At 39.4% G+C, this 20,981-nt stretch overlaps 1 protein-coding gene across 3 annotated transcripts; it reads left to right on the top strand.

Moving 5' to 3' along the window:
• Positions 1-458: 458 nt before the first annotated feature.
• On the top strand, positions 459-20,237 carry gon4lb (gon-4 like b). 3 transcript variants are annotated; one of them, XM_048152335.1, is made up of 31 exons: positions 459-477; positions 2,661-2,881; positions 2,962-3,063; positions 3,196-3,437; positions 3,666-3,740; positions 3,834-3,884; positions 3,986-4,036; positions 4,122-4,220; positions 4,925-5,035; positions 5,136-5,312; positions 5,402-5,621; positions 6,752-6,853; positions 6,939-6,979; positions 7,053-7,165; positions 9,712-9,913; positions 10,129-10,215; positions 11,487-11,661; positions 11,771-11,921; positions 12,538-12,688; positions 12,882-12,998; positions 13,989-15,722; positions 15,958-16,249; positions 16,371-16,534; positions 16,644-16,841; positions 16,973-17,116; positions 17,374-17,682; positions 17,766-17,876; positions 18,028-18,202; positions 18,930-19,203; positions 19,293-19,395; positions 19,499-20,237. In XM_048152335.1, exons 2-31 carry the CDS (start codon positions 2,680-2,682, stop codon positions 19,610-19,612), a joined length of 6,087 nt encoding a protein of 2,028 aa, XP_048008292.1. In that variant the 5' UTR covers positions 459-477; positions 2,661-2,679; the 3' UTR covers positions 19,613-20,237. The 3 variants fall into 3 exon arrangements, with proteins under 3 accessions (XP_048008292.1, XP_048008291.1, XP_048008290.1); XM_048152334.1 differs by lacking the exon at positions 459-477 and adding an exon at positions 2,000-2,155; XM_048152333.1 differs by lacking the exon at positions 459-477 and adding an exon at positions 2,198-2,491.
• Positions 20,238-20,981: the final 744 nt, after the last annotated feature.

Below are 20,981 nucleotides of genomic sequence, written 5' to 3' on the forward strand. Positions count from 1 at the left end.
TACAGTCATAATCACACTATGAAGGATGTCCAATCTGTGACCTTTGAGGTTCTGCGTCTGAGATACTCAGATGTGAGTGATTGACTGTTATTTAGTCTATGTCCAGTTTCTTTAGGAAATTACTTCACCGAGACCAGGGAAACTTGGGTAAACATTTTTTCCATCCTTTTCGTAAAAATCCATAGCTGACGAGATGAGCAGGTCTCAGTAGTTCTGAACAGTCACATGAATCGTGCAGCTTCAGAGGAGCTGCATCACCAGCGGCGCGCGCGAGCTCAGTTTCCACGTTTCTAACTTGTTGTGAGAAAGAATAATAGCGTTGATTCTTTGTTTTCGCATGACCATGTGCATTTTCTGCATCGTTTGGACATTCCTGAAATCCGTTTTCCTCGAAAAACAACGATTCCCTCCTGCGCACGCACGGACTTTCAGCAAGTGTCAGAAAGCCATACGGAGTGGTGATTTTGCCGAGGTGAGGTAAGGACATCGCCGCTCTGGTGGTCGGGTCTGACAGAATGTAAGTCTGGAGATCATCCATGATCAGGTCGTGCTCCTCTGAGAACGGGCAGCAGCGCGCGAGTGCTCGGACTAATGATGATGTGTGCGTGGACCGGGGAATAGTGTGCCGCCGTCCGTGCCCGACTCCAGCCTTCTCCCTGCCGCATCCCTGGAGTCTAGCCGGGCACAGTGAGGGGATGGTGAACTCCGGTACACTGGCAGGTGTCACCACCATATTTCTAAGAGGCATCTGCCTTGTTGCTGCCGGTTGAATGTCCCGAGCGCTTGATTGCCACGATTTTTCTCGCTTAGGAGCAAAATCACGAGCTGGCTGATTTCTGCCCATTGTTCACATATGGCATAACTTCCAGGGTAAATGTCTGTAAAGAATGTTTTCTTTTGAGCCAAATAATTTTCTATCTGACCTTTCTGGTTGTTAATGCCATTTTCTCTGCTGCTTTTCTATAACTTTTAACAGCTTATGAAAGTCTGGATGAAGTCTTGCTCTGCTCCAGTGCAGAACAAACGAAAAACTCACGTGGCAACTGAAGCTAAATATACAGTCCTGATAGACTCCTCCCAGTATTTATATATATATAAACTATAAGCCGTCTTATAATTCTATTAGTTACATTTCACATAGCCTACATAAATGTAAAGTTACAACAAAATACCAATAGCTTTCAAAATAATAAAAAATGATGTTTGTTAGTATGTATGTTAAGCTACTAACAGGAAAGCTATAAACTCTACACTGAAAAAATGGCTTTTTGATTTTACTCATTTTTTTTTTTTTTTTAAGGCTAGTGGTTACATTAATTTATCTTCATTTTAAACATAGTTTTAGTTGTACAATGTTTTGTTAGTTATTTCAATAAAATAGGCCCCATGTTAAATTCTATGATTTTGAGTAAATGGAAAAGATCTGTTTATTTTTTACATTCAGTTATGTTGTATAATTAAAAGACGGCCTGCAGGAAGATAATTGTTACTGCACTGGCATTAGCAAAGATATATCACTCACTCTTCTGCACAATGGTGGTAGCCTAACCATAAAAACTTTAACATAACAAACACTTCCAAACATAATTTAACATTAACTGGTGTTTTCCTTCAATCAAAAACACATAAAATAACACTTAATTTCAACATTTGTATATAATACTTTAAAAAAGTCTGACTGCAGGTGTGCTCTACCTACATTTATTTGTTTGTTTTTACTTATTTATATTTTTTCAAGGCGTCACAATTTTTGCAAAACGCTTTAAAAAAACAAACTGTAGTTTTATTAAAACTACTCAAAAATATTGCTGAAAGACTGTCGTGGTTTTGTACAGTGGCAGTGTTGAAGGATCTGCTGAGGTTTAGTGACTTTTCAAAAGTTTAGGGACAAATCCTATCTAGATTCTTATTTTGCCCACTGATCTAAATTCATATTTATATAGATCAATGTATTTGCCATTATGATGTCATCTAGTGACATTTAGCTATCAGTTTTAGCTACTTTTAATTGAAAGCAGTTGGCAACACTGGTGGGAACGGTTTGTCATCGCCTCTGTTTGTGAGGGAAGGAAATGACCGCAACACCCGCCGTTTGTTGTGAAGCGGCGGGCTAGTGTGTATAAAGCTACCGATGGCTGCAAATACTTGTTCGTGGGTAAGAGGGATTTTTAAATTATGAAATGTGAACAGAGCAAATATCATCTTTGCGTGGCACAAATATAAACTATTTACGAGTCCCGTGTTTTGTTTAGGGGCGCAATGCTAACTTTAATTAGCAAATAAGCTAGCAGTCAATAATACAATCTACAGATTCACTGTTTGTGATCTCAGTCTCTCTATACTTGATTAACAATGAATTATAAATAAAACACACATTTATTTTACTTTGTACATTGTCCTGGTGTACCAGAAAAACCTTTACTGGACGTAGACAAAAGACTGCTGTATTTATAATTTATTGGTCTATGTTTCATACTAGTGAGCTGTCTAGGTAAGCGACTCACTTGTTGATACACAACCAGAAAGAATGTTATCCTTTTATAGTTTTCCCTGTATGACAGTTCTATTTATAGTTGCTTGAATAAGGTCTGTTAAAGATTAGTTGGAAGGGATCACTTTGAAGACAGAAGACATCACTTTGTCTTAACCTGTGTTTTCAGGCTCAGAGACAGATTGAACATGGGGTGGAAACGTAAGTCGTCATCTCCAGAACCACAACCGAATCCTGCCAAAGCACCTAAGAGGGAATCTATCAGCAGATCTCCTTTCACTCTCAAACTGTCTCCTAGTTCCTGGAGAAGGAAGGTCTCCACCCCTACTAAGACAAAGTCAATACAAACTCCAGTTCAATCCAATTGCCAGGAGCAGAACTTCAGTGCAGGTAATGCAGAAATAAGCAGTATTCCTTGAGGGAAGTTTATAGCAGAGCTTGATATTTGGTTGTTTTCTGTGTGTGTGCAGACCATGGTGAGGATAACAGTGACAGTGCCCATGACTCCACTCCACTTTCATCCCCCCTGCAGTCAGAGGTGGATGCAGAGCTGGGTCTGGTCATCACCGTGGGTGAGTCAACACATTTGGCCTTGCTATTAATCACACTTAACTTAGTTATGTTACTTGCCAAGTCAAACATCGCTACTGGATTTAGGAGTTTTCTGAAATCTGAATGATCTCTCATTCATTGCCAATCCTTAGATGAGGACAGGTGTGAAGGAGAGGAGTGGCTGAATAAACGAAATGGAGTGAATGTTAAGAAGAGTGGAATGACTTGGGTGGAAGGAGAGACCCCTGAGAAGAATGGAGAGATGGAGAAGACTTCAGGAGAGATTGGGGAAGAGGACGAGAGTGAGGAAGAGTTGAGGAAGCTGGACAGAGATTTAATGCTCAAATCTAAAAAACTCAAGCTCTCCTCTGTCAACGTTCGTAACATCATCCATGTGAGTCTGATTTCAACAAGATGCAAGTTCTTTTGAGATTTTGTGCTTATGTGTTCTTGAAATATTAAACAAATGCTTTCACATAACTGAATTATTATCTGATCTGAGCCTATTTTCTGAATCATCAGGAAAATAACATCATTGTAAGGAAATGCAAATCAGTAGTAATTTGAAAAAAAAAATTAAAAACTATTGATAAACTGATTTTTCTTGTGTGTTTGACCTCAGGAGGTGATAACTAATGAGCATGTTGTGGCCATGATGAAAGCTGCTATAAGAGAGACACAAGATATGCCCATGTTTGTAAGTTCCTCCATTATTTAACTCTTACAGTGGAAGTCTAATTGAACACGAACATTTTATTTGATTATTATATTTATTTTCTGTTTAATGTAGGAGCCTAAAATGACCCGTTCTAAACTCAAAGAAGTTGTTGAGAAAGGGGTGGTGAGTGTGTTTTTTCTCATCAGGAAGTTTTAAGCATTTTAAGCTCTTATATGTGAGAGTGTTATAATAATTTTTTTTTTTGTTATTGTTGTTTTTTTTAGGGGATGGGCAATTGGAACATCTCCCCAATAAAGAAGCCAAGTGAGATTAAGGTATCAAATGGTTGTGATGTATCACCTGTGAGAGTTTTGTTTTGTTTTTGGTTGATGTTCCTTGCTAACTGGACTCTTTCCTTAGCCACCCCAGTTTGTGGACATTCCCCTGCAAGAGGAGGAGGACTCCTCTGATGAAGAGTATTGTCCTGATGAAGATGAGGAGGATGAAACCACTGAGGAGGTGCATATAACACTCACATCATACTTAAAAATGAAAAAATGATACATACATAAAAATGATACAAATATTAGGGGTCAAAATTATTATACTAATACTATTGTTCAAAATGTTGGGGTGTAGACAAAAAAAAGACATTATAATGTAACAAATGCGCTTAAAAAAACGTATTCTTTCTATTGAGGCAGACTAACTAAGATGGAAACACGTTTACCCAAAGTGAATGAAAGGAATCGCGAGTGTGCAGAACTTGCACTGAACAAAAACTTCGCCGCTTTGTGTTGAGTGGATTCTGACCAACTTAAATGCATCTGACTGGCCATTGTGTTCAAGTGCTCAACTGACATGTCTGTGATTGGCTACAAAGCTCAAAGCTGCAAAAACGCATTGTAAATAGAAACCTTTGATGCTCTTCACAGATTGCTTACACAAACACTCACTGGAGCATTTTAAAGCAGCTGGCTATCAGAGGGTACTGGTACTGCAGAACAGCAGGTGTCATCATATTAAATGATCAAATAATCTTTGAAGGGACAAAGATTCATTTTGGTGGCCACCAAAATATTTTCATTGCAGGAAAAACTCTGCCATTTATACTCGATCTGTGATTTTTTAAAAATCTATTTATTACTACTTATTACTACATCATTCTTCAATAACAGCCTCTCGACTGATTCATAAAAGCATATATTTGTATTTTCTCTCAGACGTTTTTGGAGAGTGATGTGGAGAGCACGGCCTCCTCACCACGTGGCAGCAGACGTTCTTCCTCTCATACGCCCTCCCAATGTGATGATGCCAACAACAGCCCCAGATTGGTACTTTAAATAGTGTTATGATCACATATACATACTTATGTTTCATTATTTCTCTTTAAGTCTCTTTATCTCTCGTTGTCCTCCTCTATCTCTGTCACAGAAGCCCAGGCTCTCCAGGCACTTGAGAGTTGAGGCAGTGCCTATGGGTCCCCCTGCCCCACCTCCTCAATCATGTGGCCCCTCACGATCCCTCAGGGCCCCTGACCCCTTCATTGAGAAACTCCATGCTGTGGATAAGGAACTTGAACTCAGTCCTCTCTGCATGGAGCCTTACCAGGTACTGAATCACATAGACACAAAAAAGTCCCTCTGCATACTATATATGTTTCTCTCTCTAAATTCAGTGTGTCTGTCTGTCTGCTGAAGGCTCTGAGCACTGGCGGTGGAGGAGAGCCGAATGACAGTCTGGTAGCCTGCCGTACTCGGTCAAAACGTCCGCTGAGGGATGTTCCTCTGGATCAGCTGGAGGCAGAGCTCCATGCACCAGACATCACACCAGATATGTACGATAACGTCTCCACACCAGAGGACCGTGAATGGACCCAATGGCTACAGGGACTCATGACCTCTGACCTGGACAATGAAGGTCAGCAGGCGTAGTGTGTAATGGACATGATCTGCGTTTGTTTTGATTATGTTCACAGCACGATTATGTTTCCCTTCGATTTTAAATTTGATTAATTAAATTATTAATTATTATAAGTATTATTAGTAGTAATATTTATATCCATAATTTGTATAATTTAGATCTTTTTTGTACAGAGATAGGTATTTATGAACATGCAGACCACAAGCTGAAAGAAGAAAACACTACTCTTTAAACTATTTGAAACATTATCCAAAAAATTTAACATTTTACATTAACTTTGAAAAGTTTGGGGTCAGTAATTTTTTTTTTATGTGTGTGGAGGGGAGTTTTATTCAGCAAGGATCCATTAAATTGATCAAAAGTGACTTTTACATTGTTACAAAAGATTTCTATTTTAAATAATTAATTAATAATAAAAAAAATCTTTTGAACGTTATATTCATCAAAGAATCCTGTAAAAAAAAAAAAAAAAATCTGATTTCCACAAAAGTATCAAGCCGCACAAATGATTTCAACAGTGATAATAAAAATAAATGTTTCTTGAGCACCAAATCATCATGATTTCTGAAGGATCATGTGACACTGAAGACTGGAGTAATAAATACTGAAAATTCAACTTTGCCATCACAGGAATAAATTACATTTTTAAAATATTTTCAATTAGAAAAGTTGTTAAATTGTAATAATATTTAACATATTACTATATTTACTGTATTATTTTATAAAATAAATGCAGTCTTGGTGAACATAAGAGACTTTCAAAAACATAAAAAAAAATCGTACCAACCTGAAACTGTTGATATTATTTGGGGCTGTTTTTGACATCTATCATTCGCTTTTTGGCCTTTGCTGAACCAGTGAACCAGCAAGTGTAATCATGTCCTTTAAACACATCACTGTCATGCCCGTTGCACTCAGACAGATGCTGTCAAAGCACTTTTCTTAAATGTCTTAATGGCTTCCACTGTGTGAGAGTTTAATGTGTGTGCGAGTCAGCGATTAAGTACCTACCTCTGTTTTTTCCACCCATGTTTTTCATCCCCTGACCTTTTCCCCAATTCCTTTGTGTGTGTATTCTCACAAGTGAAAAATACAGTTATTCTGATGATTCTCTCTCTGTATTTTAGAAGAGGCTGATGAAGATGACGACCCTGAATATAACTTTTTAGATGATCTAGATGAGCCAGATTTGGAGGATTATCGAAATGACCGTGCTGTTCGCATCACAAGTGGGTTTTTATACGAGTTGTAGATTGAGTTAAGCCCTCAGTTTAAAGTGTTTTCTTTTAGCAATTATTTTCTCTCTCTCTGCAGAGAAGGAAGTCAATGAGCTCATGGAAGAGCTGTTTGAGACGGTAAGAGGACTTAACACTAACAGGAACAAATAAAGCCAGTCATTCCTAACTCATTTTCTCTCCTCTTCTCCAGTTCCATGATGAGTTGGCAGCCAATGAACAAGACGAGGAAGGTCACGAAGAAGACGAGGAACGTGATGAGGAGGCCGATGACACTCCACAGTTCAATGTTCCTCAAGCCATTAGGTAACACACACACCACCTTGTCCAAGGCTCAATATATATGGGTGTGTGTGTATATGTCTTTTTTCATTTCTACAATAGAAATACAATTTTATTTTAACAGTACAAAGCAAGGAGACATTTTAGAACACCCTCAAGATGAGTCCTCCCTATGGGACAGAGCAGCCAAGGAATGCTGTATCTGTTTGGGTAGGGAGGTAGAGAAATGCTCTAATGTGTCCGAATGTTTTGCTGTAGACCCGGGACATTGAATGGACACTGCGGAGCTACATGTACGCATTCAGTATAGTCTGAACACATGCACACAAATCGAACCCCCACTGCTGAGTTCTGTACAGGTGCAGGTCTATACGTCACTGCAAACGTGCTGAAAAGATTTCACTGTATGCCTTGCTACGTGCAGAATCCAGGCACAGAGGCTTTAAATAGAGCTCATTTACTGGAACAGATAACCGCTACATGCACGTACGCGCACACACACAAACAAACCTCTGACACCTACTCAAAGGGCTTCCATTAAAACATATGGCCCTTTTGCTGATGTTATAACAGTCATCAACAGTCCCTGTCTGAGCCCTTATTTAAAACCTGTCACATCAGGCTTGTCACCTCTATGATCTTTAAAGATACGTGTAATTAACGTTGTTACGGAAATAGTACAGTATCAGTCAGCACAAAACTGTCAAGAGATGGACATGTCACAGTGTTACAGCTTATTATTTACCTAGTGAAGGGGTTATTACAGCTTGCACTGTGTGAATGTGACTTGTGTGCGTCACTGTGTTCTGGGTACAGACAGAGATGTGGCTGATGGAGGTTTTTAAATGTTAACGAGGTACATTGACGTCTGTGCTGTCTCTTCCACACTGTGAATGTGTGTGTGTAAATGCCAAGGACCTGTATCTGTAATGGTCATTTACTAGGGTACAGAGAGTATAAGAGACTCGGTCTGCTTGATTAGCTAGTCAAATTTGATGACCGTGACTTAACAATGATTTTATAAAACATCGTCACTAGATCCAAGTAACATAAGCGTCAGCATTTTTTTACAAAGGAAAATATTCAAACTTTATTTTTATGATTATTTTATTTTAACTCTGGATGACTATGCTGATAATTGTCATCTTATGGCAGATAAGCAATAAATGGCTTGTATTAAAGGTGCCCAAGAATGCTTTTTCACAAGATGTAATATAAGTCTAAGGTGTCTCCTGAATGTGTCTGTGAAGTTTAAGCTCAAAATACCCCATAGATTTTTTTAAATTAATTATTTTAACTGCCTATTTTGGGGCATCATTAACTATACACTGATTTTTTTCAGTCGCCGCCCCTTTAAATCGCGTGCCCCCTGCCTCACGAGCTCTCGACTATATTACAGTGCATTTACAAAGTTCACACAGCTAATATAACCCTCAAATGGATCTTTGCAAGATGTTTGTCATGCATGCTGTGTGCATACATCGAATCATGTGAGTAAAGTATTTATTTTGATGTTCACATTTGATTCTCTATGAGTTTGAGGCTGTGCTCTGTGGCTAAAGCTAACATTACACACTGTTGGAGAGATTTATAAAGAATGAAGTTGTGTTTATGAATACAGACGGCAAGTGTTTAAAAATGAAAATAGCGACGGCTCTCTTGTCTCCGTGAATACAGTAATAAACGATGGTAACTTTAACCTCATTTAACAGTACATTAGCAACATGCTAATGAAACATTTAGAAAGACAGTTTACAAATATCACTAAAAATATCATGTTATCATGGATCATGTCAGTTATTATTGCTCCATCTGCCATTTTTCGCTGTTGTTCTTGCTTGCTTACCTTGTCTGTGCACAGATCCAGACGTTAATACTGCCTTTCCTTGTCTAATGCTTGAACATGGGCTGGCATATATGCAAATATTGGGGCGTACACCCCGACTGTTACGTAACAGTCGGTGTTATGTTGAGATCCGCGTGTTTTCCGGAAGTCTTTTAAACAAATGAGATTTACATAAGAAAGAGGAAGCAATGGGGTTTGAAACTCAATGTATGTCTTTTCCATGTACTGAACTCTTGTTATTCAACTATGCCAAGATAAATTCAATTTTTCATTCGAGGGCAGCTTTAAAATTCTATACCGTTTTGTCTAAATAAGTTTAAAAAAAAAAATAAAACACTAAAAAGTAAAACTGTGTTATGCTACAAGTGAATTTAGGTATCACAACATGATAATGCTCAGAAAATGGCTATTCATTTTGAGAATTGATAAGTTAGTATTCAATGACTACAGAGGTTTTCTAAATGGATAAATTGAGGAAATGAGCATTTATACTATTCAGTATCCAATAATGGCTGATATGGTCAATTAAAAAAATCTTTAATATATGCCAATAAATAATAAGGTACTGATATATCATGCATCACTAGATGAGAATACTATTTCAAAACAATTCAATTTATGTCTCATCAAGATGTCATATTTGCTTTGTAATAATTATCAGTGCTTCTAGTACACATCCCTCACTTTCTTCAGATTCAGTATGTTTCTGTTTGTCTGTCATCAGGTTTGAGGAGCCGCTGGCTCACATGTTGACAGCGTGCAGGCGGACAGTTAGAGAGCAGCTGGATGCTTTGCAGCAGCGACGGGAGAACCAGGTTCGGACCACCCAGCATGCACCTGGGCCCGGCATGGTTCTTGTGCAGCAAAGCTGTCCTCTGATGGTCACGTCTCCTCAGAGAATACAGCTGCAGCAGCAAATACAGCAAGTAAGAGGCCGTTTTTAAACAACACTATACACACTGAACACTCTTATTTTACTCTTAAAGGGTTACCTGGGTCACAAGGATCAAATCTTTTACCAAAGAGCTGTTGATCCTTGTTTGATGAATGTGAAAAATATTGAAAACCATATTTTTAAAGCTCTTGTGTTATGCTGATTTGATTTAAGATTAAATTTTTTGTTTATTTTTTTTTCTTGCAGCATGTCCAGTTACTGACACAGGTCAATATGCTGTGCAACCCAGTGGGGGCGCTACAGAGTGAAGCTCAAACCACTAAACTTTTCCTGGTAAGAAAATTGGGGATTAAACAAACACATTAGTGTCTTGTTTGTAGAAACTCAAGAAAAGACTGATTAACATGCTTCAGGTGCTCTGCCTGTTTGAACAGCCTGTTGCCTCTCCTGTGTGATAAACATAGATTGTTCAAATTGTTTTATTCTTTTTTTTCCAGTCTTAACATGAAGAACTAATTCTCAGCTGCTTTTGTTGCTTGACAGATTCTTATTTTTTTTTATAACCAATAAAATTACAAGAAAACAAGTCCAATTACAAGTACAAATGCATTATATTTTATTCCCCCCATTCTCGCTTGCTTCCCTTTGTGAATAAAAATTAATTTCTTAATTTTCCCCTTCCCTTATATGGATAAATGTCATTTCACCCTCATTTTGTTTAAAAAAGATTATTATTTCCAAGATTTTAATTCGTTTTACATACAAAAATTAAAGACAATTTGATATGAAGCAGAAGATTTTTTTTTTTTTACATATGACTTTAGAAGCCACAGATTTAGGGAAACCAAAAAAGGTTAATTATAAACATAGCTTTATGCATAAATCTTGTTCAGAATGTCAAATTTTATTTTTGTATATTTCAATGTTTTCAAAAATTGACTGTTTGCAACTCTCTATGGACACATAGAAGCTCAAGTCACCATTGGCTAGTAATTCTTTTTTTTTTTTTTTTACTCGCCAGACTTTACATGGAATGCTAGAACAATGTAAATGATTTTTTTTTTATAAATATAAAATATAAATTTCAAACATTACTAAATACAAGAAAACAGTCTGATTTCTTTTTTTGCAGTGAGTCTTTTGTCATTTGATTAACATTAAAAACACAGACAGCAGCAGGAATATTTTATATTTTATATTAGGCTGCTGTCACTTTAAAGACATAATGCACAAATTCAATATACTGATACTGTACACATGCGTTTTATTTCTCGACTGTTTACGTTCACTTAACACAGACTGACTGTTTATTAAGATACGTTGAATGCGTGTGTGGGAGAGAAAGTGACAGAGGGCACTCAGCTAAGCATTGGTGCGTAAAGCTCACCAGGTGATTCTGCTCTAAACTTATTGTTTTACCTCTAACTCAGTCACAGTTGTGTGAAATTGTACAATTTTCTAGCCATTGGCTAATTGAAGACAGTTTTTTAGTCGCCTAGCGCGAAATTTGGTCACATATGCGAGTGGTTTACTCGTATTGTAGAGGGTTGGTTTGCAGTTTCATTGTAATGGCACTAAAATTGTTTTCTGTGCTGTGTTGATAGGGGGAGTTGCTGTCATTTGCAGAGCGGGCAGAGGAGGGGAGGTCAGCAGTTAATCCAAGTTTTAGAAGCATGTTTAGGGTGTGTAATTTGGAGACCTCCCTCAAGTTGCTGGAGGAGTTAAAACAATGTCCGTCTCCTCTGTATCTTCCTCCTAAACCCATTCGCCATCACTCAGGTCGGGCATCTCATAATGAATTCATATGACCCAATAAATCAAGTGAAGAGCATATGCATGGATGCGTGTGTGTGTATATCTGATGGCAGTATGTTTTCTGTTCCTGTAGCTCATTCATACCCATTGCTCCCTGCTGGTCTTGCATGGTTGTTCGCCACACGCTCTGTGTTTCTGTACCCAGAGCTTCTACCACACTGCAGTCTGGATCCAGTCCTGCATCGCCCATGGAGCAAAAGTTATTACACCAAAGGAGAAGACGGGTACAAATGTCTCTGTCTGTCAACCACATCTAGTTTCATTCATGGGAGTGAATGTTATAATGTTTTATAGAAATGTTTTTATTCAGTCATTAACAGTCTGTGAATGTAGTGGGGAATTTACATGCATATGTCATCCTTGCCATGGAAAAATTTGGCAATTACTAAAAGAAACACTTTTAAATGGCTAATTTAGATCTATATTTTATTGTGTTGTAGTGCTAAAAATACATATTTCAGGAAATTGCATTGCTTATATATATATATATATATATATAATATATAATGTATGTAGGGTTAACTATTTCAGGTATGAAAAGCCCTACAGGGTATCTACACTAATGCAAGTTTACTTCTGTATCTAAGGTGGAAATAAGTACCTTCTTTGAGAAGTTGCATTTCACCTTTTGACTGCAAATGTCAAATTCATAATGCTGGAATTGGTCCGTGAAGGAAGAAAAGTTAATGGGCTTTTTGCAGTTTAATGTATCAAAACAAGCGCTTCATTCAGTCTGCACAACTGACACCATCTAGCAAACACTTGAGGAAGCAGTAAGCCATACCTTCACCCGGTTTACCCTCTGCCTCTCTTTCTTCCTCTGCTCCCACCTCTCTATAGTCTGATAGTATTGGGGTTAAAGCACTTTGCTCAAACAGAGTTCCCATATCACCTGATGAGCCGCTACCTGATCCGGCCCAAGCGTCAAGAGCAGCTGCGTACACGTGTAAAGGAAATGGCATCTTTCAGAAGCCCACACAACATAATTAAGGTGATTTGTAGATCATCTATGTTTATCTGCACATCTTCATATACACTGGTATTTGTGGTGGTGGACGTTTGCTCCCCAGTTTGTCTATTATTTCTACACTTTCTGAAGCTGAAAATTGAAATCGTAATTGTAATTCAGTCATGTTTAATGTGGGTTACATGTTATCATGACAATGTGATGTTGTATGTCCTAGTTTTACTGCCAGAATGGTGTGGTTCCTCCTTTGCCGGTGATGTGCAGACCTGTGGTACCTGGAGAGGAGCTCCCTCCTGTGGAGAGAGAGCAGAACATCATGCCAAACTGGCTGAAGGTATTACAACCAGTGCCCAAGGAAGTCGACCGGAAGTTGAAGTCGGCCGCGTGCTGCCATCTTGTAGCAGAACTTCACTTGCGTTAGCATCCCATTGACTCCCATTCATTTTGGCGTCACTTTGACAGTGAATAACTTTACATCTGAGGCGTTTAAAGACTCCATTTGTCCATTATTTATTTCCAAAGATACACGACAATGTATAAAGGGCTCCATTACCTTCTATGTTACATTATGGCCCCGTAGAAACAGTTTTTGTAAAAATAAGCTAACGATTGCGTCATAACCACTCGACTCTCTGTCGCACAGTAGAGAAATTACCGTACAGACAGGAGAAGCTCGTCGGCAATTGGGGAGATTATCTTAATATGGCGTACTGGCGTTACATTTTAAAATAATATACAAAATAATTAATCAGAATACTTACTCCTGCTCACTCACGCCAAAGAACTCCCCGCTCAAGCTCGCCGTCTCTGCAAGATTAACGATGGCAGTTTGCACGCACAGCTACTAGAAGATTTACATCTGTCAGACAGGTTGCGGACGTCATCAAGCTTAGTGTGAGTCTGCGCGTCAGAAACGGAAGTGCTAAAAATCGCTAAAAATGGGCTTCACTTGACTCAATTGAGTTCCAATGGGGTCGCTGTGTCCATTTCTTTTACTGTCTATGATTACAACCCATAGACCAGTGGTTCTCTACCCCCATGGCCCCCCTTTTGCCAGAGACATTATTCGAAGGCTTTCCTATCTAAACTATCTACCTGGTACTTCTGTTGTAATAAAAATAAACTCAACGATTGTACATTTTTAGTGTGTTTTTTAAGCATTAAATAATTCAATTTAAATTAATTCTTATTCTGGACCACCTGGAAGTTCACCTTGGATGAGAACCACTTCCCTTTAAACATATTTAAAAGAAATTCTACATTTAAAAAAAGTATTAATCTGATATCAGGTGCAATTCTAATGGTTTCCAATTTGTCTTTACAGAAAAGTTTACCATACATCCATAGGGCAGTTTGTCAGAGCAGTTTACAGGTGACCTCCACCACCAAATCTCCTACCCTGTCCTTCACAAAAGGAACACGCTACCCAAAATTCCTCCCTAAAGGGGTCTCTCTGCGTCTGCATCCTTCAAAAGGTGTAAGTCGCCCTTCACAGCCCAAATCCCGCCGTCTGTTCGGTTTCGTCCGCCCTATTCTCACACCATTGGCGAAAGCCCCTCCGTGTCCCACTGGTGCAGGACATGTATTGACCAATGTCTCCACACCACTTCCAGCACATGGTGTAATATTATTGGCCCAAGCACCTAGCACTCCTATAAATGGGGTGTTCCCTTTGGTCCAGCCCTCTGTGACTCCTGCACATGGGACTGTCCCATTGAGTACTACTTGTCCTATTAATTTTCAGTATGTTACTCCAGCATTGGGGGCTGGTAATCCAGCACATCTTTCTGCCAACTTGCCCCCCACTGTAGTTCAGATACACCCATGTGACATGCCTCTACTTGGTTCTGTGACAGTCAGGACATGTGGCATGCAGCAGATGTCCGAGAACTGCAAGAAACAGACCATGCCTAGAAAACTTGCTCCTTTGAAACCAGCCCCCCAGCTTCCCCAGCTATTGCCCCTGCCCTCTGGGAGAACAGGAAACGTAAGCAACCCTGCTGTTGTAATGGATCAACCAGTATCCTTAAATGTTACACAGAATTTTCCATTAGATAAAGCTCACCTGACTGCCACCACACAGAGAATGGTCACATCTCCCTCTCAGGATCTTGTCATAGAGTTAGTCCCTGGTACACAGTCCATGGAAAATGCCTCGAGTAGTGTTCAAAATGGTCAAAGGACTGCCTTCTCTCCTCTGACATCAGCACCAGCAGCAGCAGACAGTTCTCAGTTTGTTCTGGTTCAGACCATTTCACCTGCTGGAGTGCCTCAGTTCCTACTTCTACACCAAGACCCATTCATTCTGAACCAACCTGCTCCACTTCCTGCTGAAGGTGCACCAAGGAGTTTATCCCAGCAGACTGCCTGCTCTGACATTCCAGCTAGCTCTACAGAGAGGACTGAGGTGCCTTTAAACATAACACCATCCACACCATTGCCAATTAGAGGAGAGGATTCTGGAAAAAGAAAGGAAGAGGATAAAGAAATGGCTGGAGACAGATGGGAAGAGGAAATGGCAGGTGCTCTGTTTGGTAGTCCTCTCCTGACACTTTCAGAGTCCTCTTGCAGCCCCGAATCCAGTTTGACCAGCATGGATGCAAACACGGACTGTGGTGCTGAAGGCTCCTTGAGGGTGGAGACGGATACTGAGGACTGTCCTCTTGTCCGGTCGGGCTCTGGCAGACAGGAAACACAGGGAGTGCGCAAACACAGCACTGGAGATGGGAAGGAGCAACAGTCCAGTGGGGGAGAGAAACAGAGCAGTGGGAATGAGGATGTTGGACGAGGCGAGGAAAGGGACAGTGGGGGAGATGGAGAGCGTGATGAAGATAAAGAAGGAGAGAAGAACGGTGATGGAGAAGGCGGCAGAAAAAGAGATGGGGGTGGAAGTGGTGATAAAGGAAGAGAAGAGAAGGATGGAGATGGAGAAAAAGATGGAGATGGAGAGCGGGATGAGGAAGAGGAGGATTTTGATGACCTCACACAGGATGAAGATGAGGAGGAAGTCATGTCATCGGCATCAGAGGAATCTGTGCTGTCTGTTCCAGAACTTCAGGTTTGTTTATATTTTCAGAAAATGTCAACCCAAAAAATCAGTAAATTAAAATATTAGGGACAAACATTGGTATTAAAATTCTAATATTTTATTTCATGGAATGGCATAGATTTCAGATTTTAATGTTAAAAGTCTATTATGAAGTATTAGTATTATTAAGAACTTGAAATTTGTTTTGTTTCTTTTTACAAAAGTAGTTTTATTAAAAGATTTTATTTCTGTGTTCCCTCGGTAGGAGACCATGGAAAAGTTGACCTGGTTGGCATCAGAGAGGTTGTGCAGAGAGGGAGACTCAGAGGAGGACAATTCGCCCACATCCCCAACATCCCCCACCTCCCCAAACTCTCAAAACTCCCCTGCTTCCCAGAATTCACAGGAGGAGAACTCTGAGGATGAGGATGATGGGGCGATAAAGGGTGATGAGATGGAAGCAGGGGAGGGAGAAGGCGGAAAGCTTCCTGAGGGAGATGCGCCACTGGGCGACGACCCCCCACAGATCAGCGGGAGAGGAGGAGGACGTGGAAGAGGTCAGCACAATAAAACACCTGATTGTTGTTTATAGTGATGTCAAGTTGAAATGAGCCTACTTCCCTTGTTGGTTTTCCAATATGAAATGTTTCAGTGAATATAGTTTATTTACTTTTACAGGCCGCGGTCGCCCACCCCCTCGTAGTCTGAAGCGTGGTCGCCGTCAGGAACGAGGCAGTAAAGATGCCTCAAAGCTCCTTCTACTGTATGATGACCACATTTTGGACAACGATCCAATGAGAGAGAGCAAAGACATGGCTTTTGCCCAGGCTTATCTCAACAGGGTCAGACCAATTATATTTTTGACACACTAGCATCTCCTTTACACCAGTGATTAGAGAAACACTAATTTCTCTCTCTGTCATCTTCTTTCCATTTCTTGTGCTTTTATAGGTGCGTGAAGTCTTGCAAGACATCCCTGGTAAGGTGGAGGAGTTTTTAGGGCTGCTTTATGAGTTTGACCAGGCAGGAGAGAGCCGCAGTGTTATAGAGCTGTTTTCTCAGCTGAAACTTCTCCTCAAAGATTGGCCTGAGCTTCTCAAGGACTTTGCAGCTTTCCTTTTACCCGAACAAGCTCTGGAGTGTGGGCTGGTACTTACAATCATTTTATAGACAAAAAGAGAATTTTTTCAGGCAAATAACAAGTCATTTGATTAATGTCAGTGCTAAAAAAAAGAAAATAATACTTTATCTGTATCTCCCACTCTCTCTCCCATCCCCAGTTTGAGGAGCAGCAGGCCTTTGAGAGGAGTCGTCGGTTCCTGCGTCAGTTGGAGATCAGTTTTGGGGAGAATCCATCTCATTACCAGAAGATAGTGAGAGCGCTGCAGAGTGGAAGTCCTCTCAGTCCTGCTGGTGTTGAAGAGGTATGGATAGATGGATTAATCAATAAATTAAAAGGTTATTCTGCAGTGAGTAAGATTTTTTTCTTTTTTTTTTATAAGAAATTAATCCGCAAGGATGCATTAAATTGTTCAAAAGTGAATTAAGTATTTGAAATCCTATTGGATTTTTTTCTACAAAAGGGGGTCCTGGCAGAAAAAGTTTGGGAACCACTGGCTTAGACTGTTCATTGTCCAGACTTGTCCTCTAAAATTCCTTTATTTCTGCTTTTGTAACTCAGCTCAAAGCACAGATGGCCACCCTTCTTAAGGGCCACACGCACCTACAGGGAGAATTCTGGATGTTTTTTGACGAGATGCGTCCACCTCCAGCACGTCCTGGCCAGTTTGAAGAGGCTGTTTGGCCGGAGGACATGGGCACTGGGACAGATGGAGAAGCAGGGATGAGTGTGAGCTCTAGAGGTGTATGGGGAGGGTTTGAAGAGGTCACACTCCCTGATCTAGAGGAGGATGAAGAATCGCACAAGGTTCGACAGATTAGCAGCAGGAGCAAAAGGAGGAAAGAAATGCGCACACATGGCATCTACAAGGTGTCTTCATGTTGTTCATCTCAGTGAATTCACAGTTGTTTTTTCCACTCTTGTTTTGTTGTTAATCTTGTGCTTTTGTTCAGGACTGTGATTGGCCTGAGAAAGATTGCTCTTGTCCCTGTCATGACTCCAGCCATGATGCCAAACATCGCAGGCATAAGAGGAAGGGATGCTTGCGTTGTCATAGCAACAAGGTGCTCGCTTTATTTGTGTTTGCTGTAACATCTTGAAATATGTGTAATTGCCACTCTTATTTTTAAGGAGACATTTTGATGGAGACCACATTTCTCATTTTATATTTTCATGCTTTGTGAAGGACTCTTGTTTGTTTTTATGGGTCAACAGGCCACTAATGGCTCTAAGGTGCTGAAAAATCGTGATTCTGCTTTTCCGTCTGCTGATGCGCAATCCGAAAGGGGAGGAGAAGAAAAGGAAGAGGAAAGAGGACAAGGGGAGGATGGAGAGGCAGAGAAAGAGGTTAAAGATGAGACTGGCAGTGGAGCAAACAGTCCACATTGTGGTAATGCTTGTTTTTTAGTTAATTTACGCTGGTTTTTAATGATTAATATCAGCATCTTACATGTATTCATACTGAGCCTCTAAAGATAGATTCTGGAAAATAAAATCTAAAGAATCTTTGTTTCTAAAGTATCTAAAGAAATTAGTTGTTGTTTATTACTACATTTACATGAATTATTACTTATTTACACTACTGTTCAAAATTTTGGGGTCAGTAAGAAATTAAGCTTTAATTAAGCAAGTATGCATTAAATTGATCAAAAGGGACAGTAAAGACATTTATATTGTTACAAAAGCATTTCTATTTTAAATAAATCTTTCTATTCATAAAAGAATAGTGGTTTCCACAAAAATAGGCAACACAACTGTTTTCAAAATTGATAAGAAATGTTTCTTGAGCAGCAAATCAGCATATTAGAATGATTTCTGAAGGAATATGTTACACTGAAAATTTTAATATTTCACAATATTATTGTTCTTATTGTACTTTTGATCAAATAAATGCAGCCTTGGAGCATAAGAGACTTCTTATATACTTTATATTTGCTAATATTTACATTAACATTTTTTAAAATGCAGGAGTGTTCATTCACATATTTGTTGGTATTTGTATTGTGGCTACCCTATAATCTGTCATTTAAGTTACTGAATCTAATTTGTACTGACAGTTCAACAAACTACAAACAGTTTTGAAACATTTTAAAAATATTCTGTACCTGCTCCTGCAGAAGGTGACGGGCCTGTGTGGGAGGGAGGAGAGAGACCCCCTTCCCCCATCTCAGAGGAGCAAAAAATACAGAATGAAGAAGACAACGAGAAAAACGAAGAGGATAAACACGATACGTCTCCACAGAAGCACAGTAGGGATGAAGATGATTCAGTTGAATTAGGAGAGAGAGATGCCACTCAGCAGAGCACACTGAGCCCGGCCTTAGACACACCTGTGTGTGCCAAAAACATCTCCCTCACTCCCAGTGGAGAGAGGGTCATTCTCTGGACCAGGTGAGCACAGCCACAGATCATGATCTGTTTTTGAGCATTATTTATTGGTGCTTGTGTTTTACATGGCTCCCTTATCATCTGGTTCATAGAGAGGCTGATCGAGTGATCCTTACTGCCTGTCAGCAGCAAGGAGCCAATCAGAGCACCTTTCAGTCTGTGGCAGAGCAGCTTGGAAACAAAACAGCCAGTGAGGTACCAGAAATATAATATAAAGTTACAGATCTGCACTGATCTTTGAGGTAAAGCAATTTTACCATTCCTTCCTGTGCCTTTTTCAACATCAATATCTCTTTAGGTTTCAAGGAGATTTCGGGACCTGATGCGTCTCTTCCATACATCAGCTTGTCAGGCCAGCTCAGAGGACGAGGCTGCTGAGCAGCAGTCTGCCACTGATGAGGAGCAGGACTGAGCCCTGAAGTCATGGAAGGATCAGACTTTTCTCCATCGATATGAACTGTTGTCTTTGTGCAATAAAACACAGATGCACTTCTTCTAGTTGGAGACTAGTCATGCACCTAAATCCCATGTCTTGCACTTAACACCAGCCAAAAACATAATTTAAGCATGGTGACAACGGGTCTGAAGGTTTCTATGTAACATATGAAGAATAAATCCATTAAATATGAAGATGTTATAAGACACATGCTACACAAACAAAACCAACACACACACATACAAGTTATTATTGTAGATTTGTAGCACAAAAACAGCTCAGGTTCTGATATGGCCTGATTATTGTATTAGCGTTGGTGGGCAAATTTTATGGCCCTTCCTGAGCACAAAATGAAACATTGATACGTCAAAAGATGCAGTAAAGTAATTTTCATTAAGCACTAACCAGCAGATTCTCACCACTGTTGTTTTTGATGGTATACACAGATTGACTGTATATTCTGTGAATATATGAACATATGGGGGGCATGTACAGTATTTTTATATTGATGGTTTTGTTTTATTTTGCTTCAGATGTAAGTTTTGAGAATGATGCACAAAGTTGTCTTGAGAGACGAATAATAAAATGACTATTTATACCAGGTTTTGTGGAAGACTGAATTATTACACACAAATATATACATGTATAAATATAACCATTGCACTTTAATTTTTATTTTGGGTTAAAGATCGCATACCAAAACTGGACCAATCAGCTTGTGAGTACTAGTAGTGAGTAAAGTGACACGTAAGCCAAAGTCTTTGCTACTAATTATTTATTATATATACAAATTGTAATTATACATACAATTATATTAATTTACAATTAATATTAATCGTTGCTTTTAAATTAATATAAATGTATGTAAATGCAAGCTTTAATATATAAGCCTTTCAACTGATTAAACTTACGAATAGTCTCTTGAGCTCTTTGTGAATCTATACATTATAAGGCCTATTTGATTCACTTGCAATGATAGTCAGATATTTTCTTTCAGCTTCCTTCTCAAACTCGCTGCAGCAGCAGTGTTTATTCTTTCCTTGTAATTGTAAATTCATTTAATTTCATGATATGTTTTGTTAATGACGTCTTAATCTTCAGCAGAAGTAAATGTATTGCTCGGCTCTCTCACGAGAAGTGAATCAAACTGATGCTCTGTCACACTTTCATGTAAACTCTGGATTAAGCCTGAGCTGACAGAATATTTATGCCGAGCGTTGTAAACCAGTTAAAGGCACAATATGTATTTTTTCGCCGCTAGGGGTCGCTAAACTCTTCAAAACAATAACAAAGGCATAGATTGATGACGCAGTGAATGAGCGTGGAATCATGGAACTTGTCGTCA

Source organism: Megalobrama amblycephala, linkage group LG13 (assembly GCF_018812025.1).
Source record: "Megalobrama amblycephala isolate DHTTF-2021 linkage group LG13, ASM1881202v1, whole genome shotgun sequence".
Lineage (NCBI taxonomy): Eukaryota > Metazoa > Chordata > Actinopteri > Cypriniformes > Xenocyprididae > Megalobrama > Megalobrama amblycephala.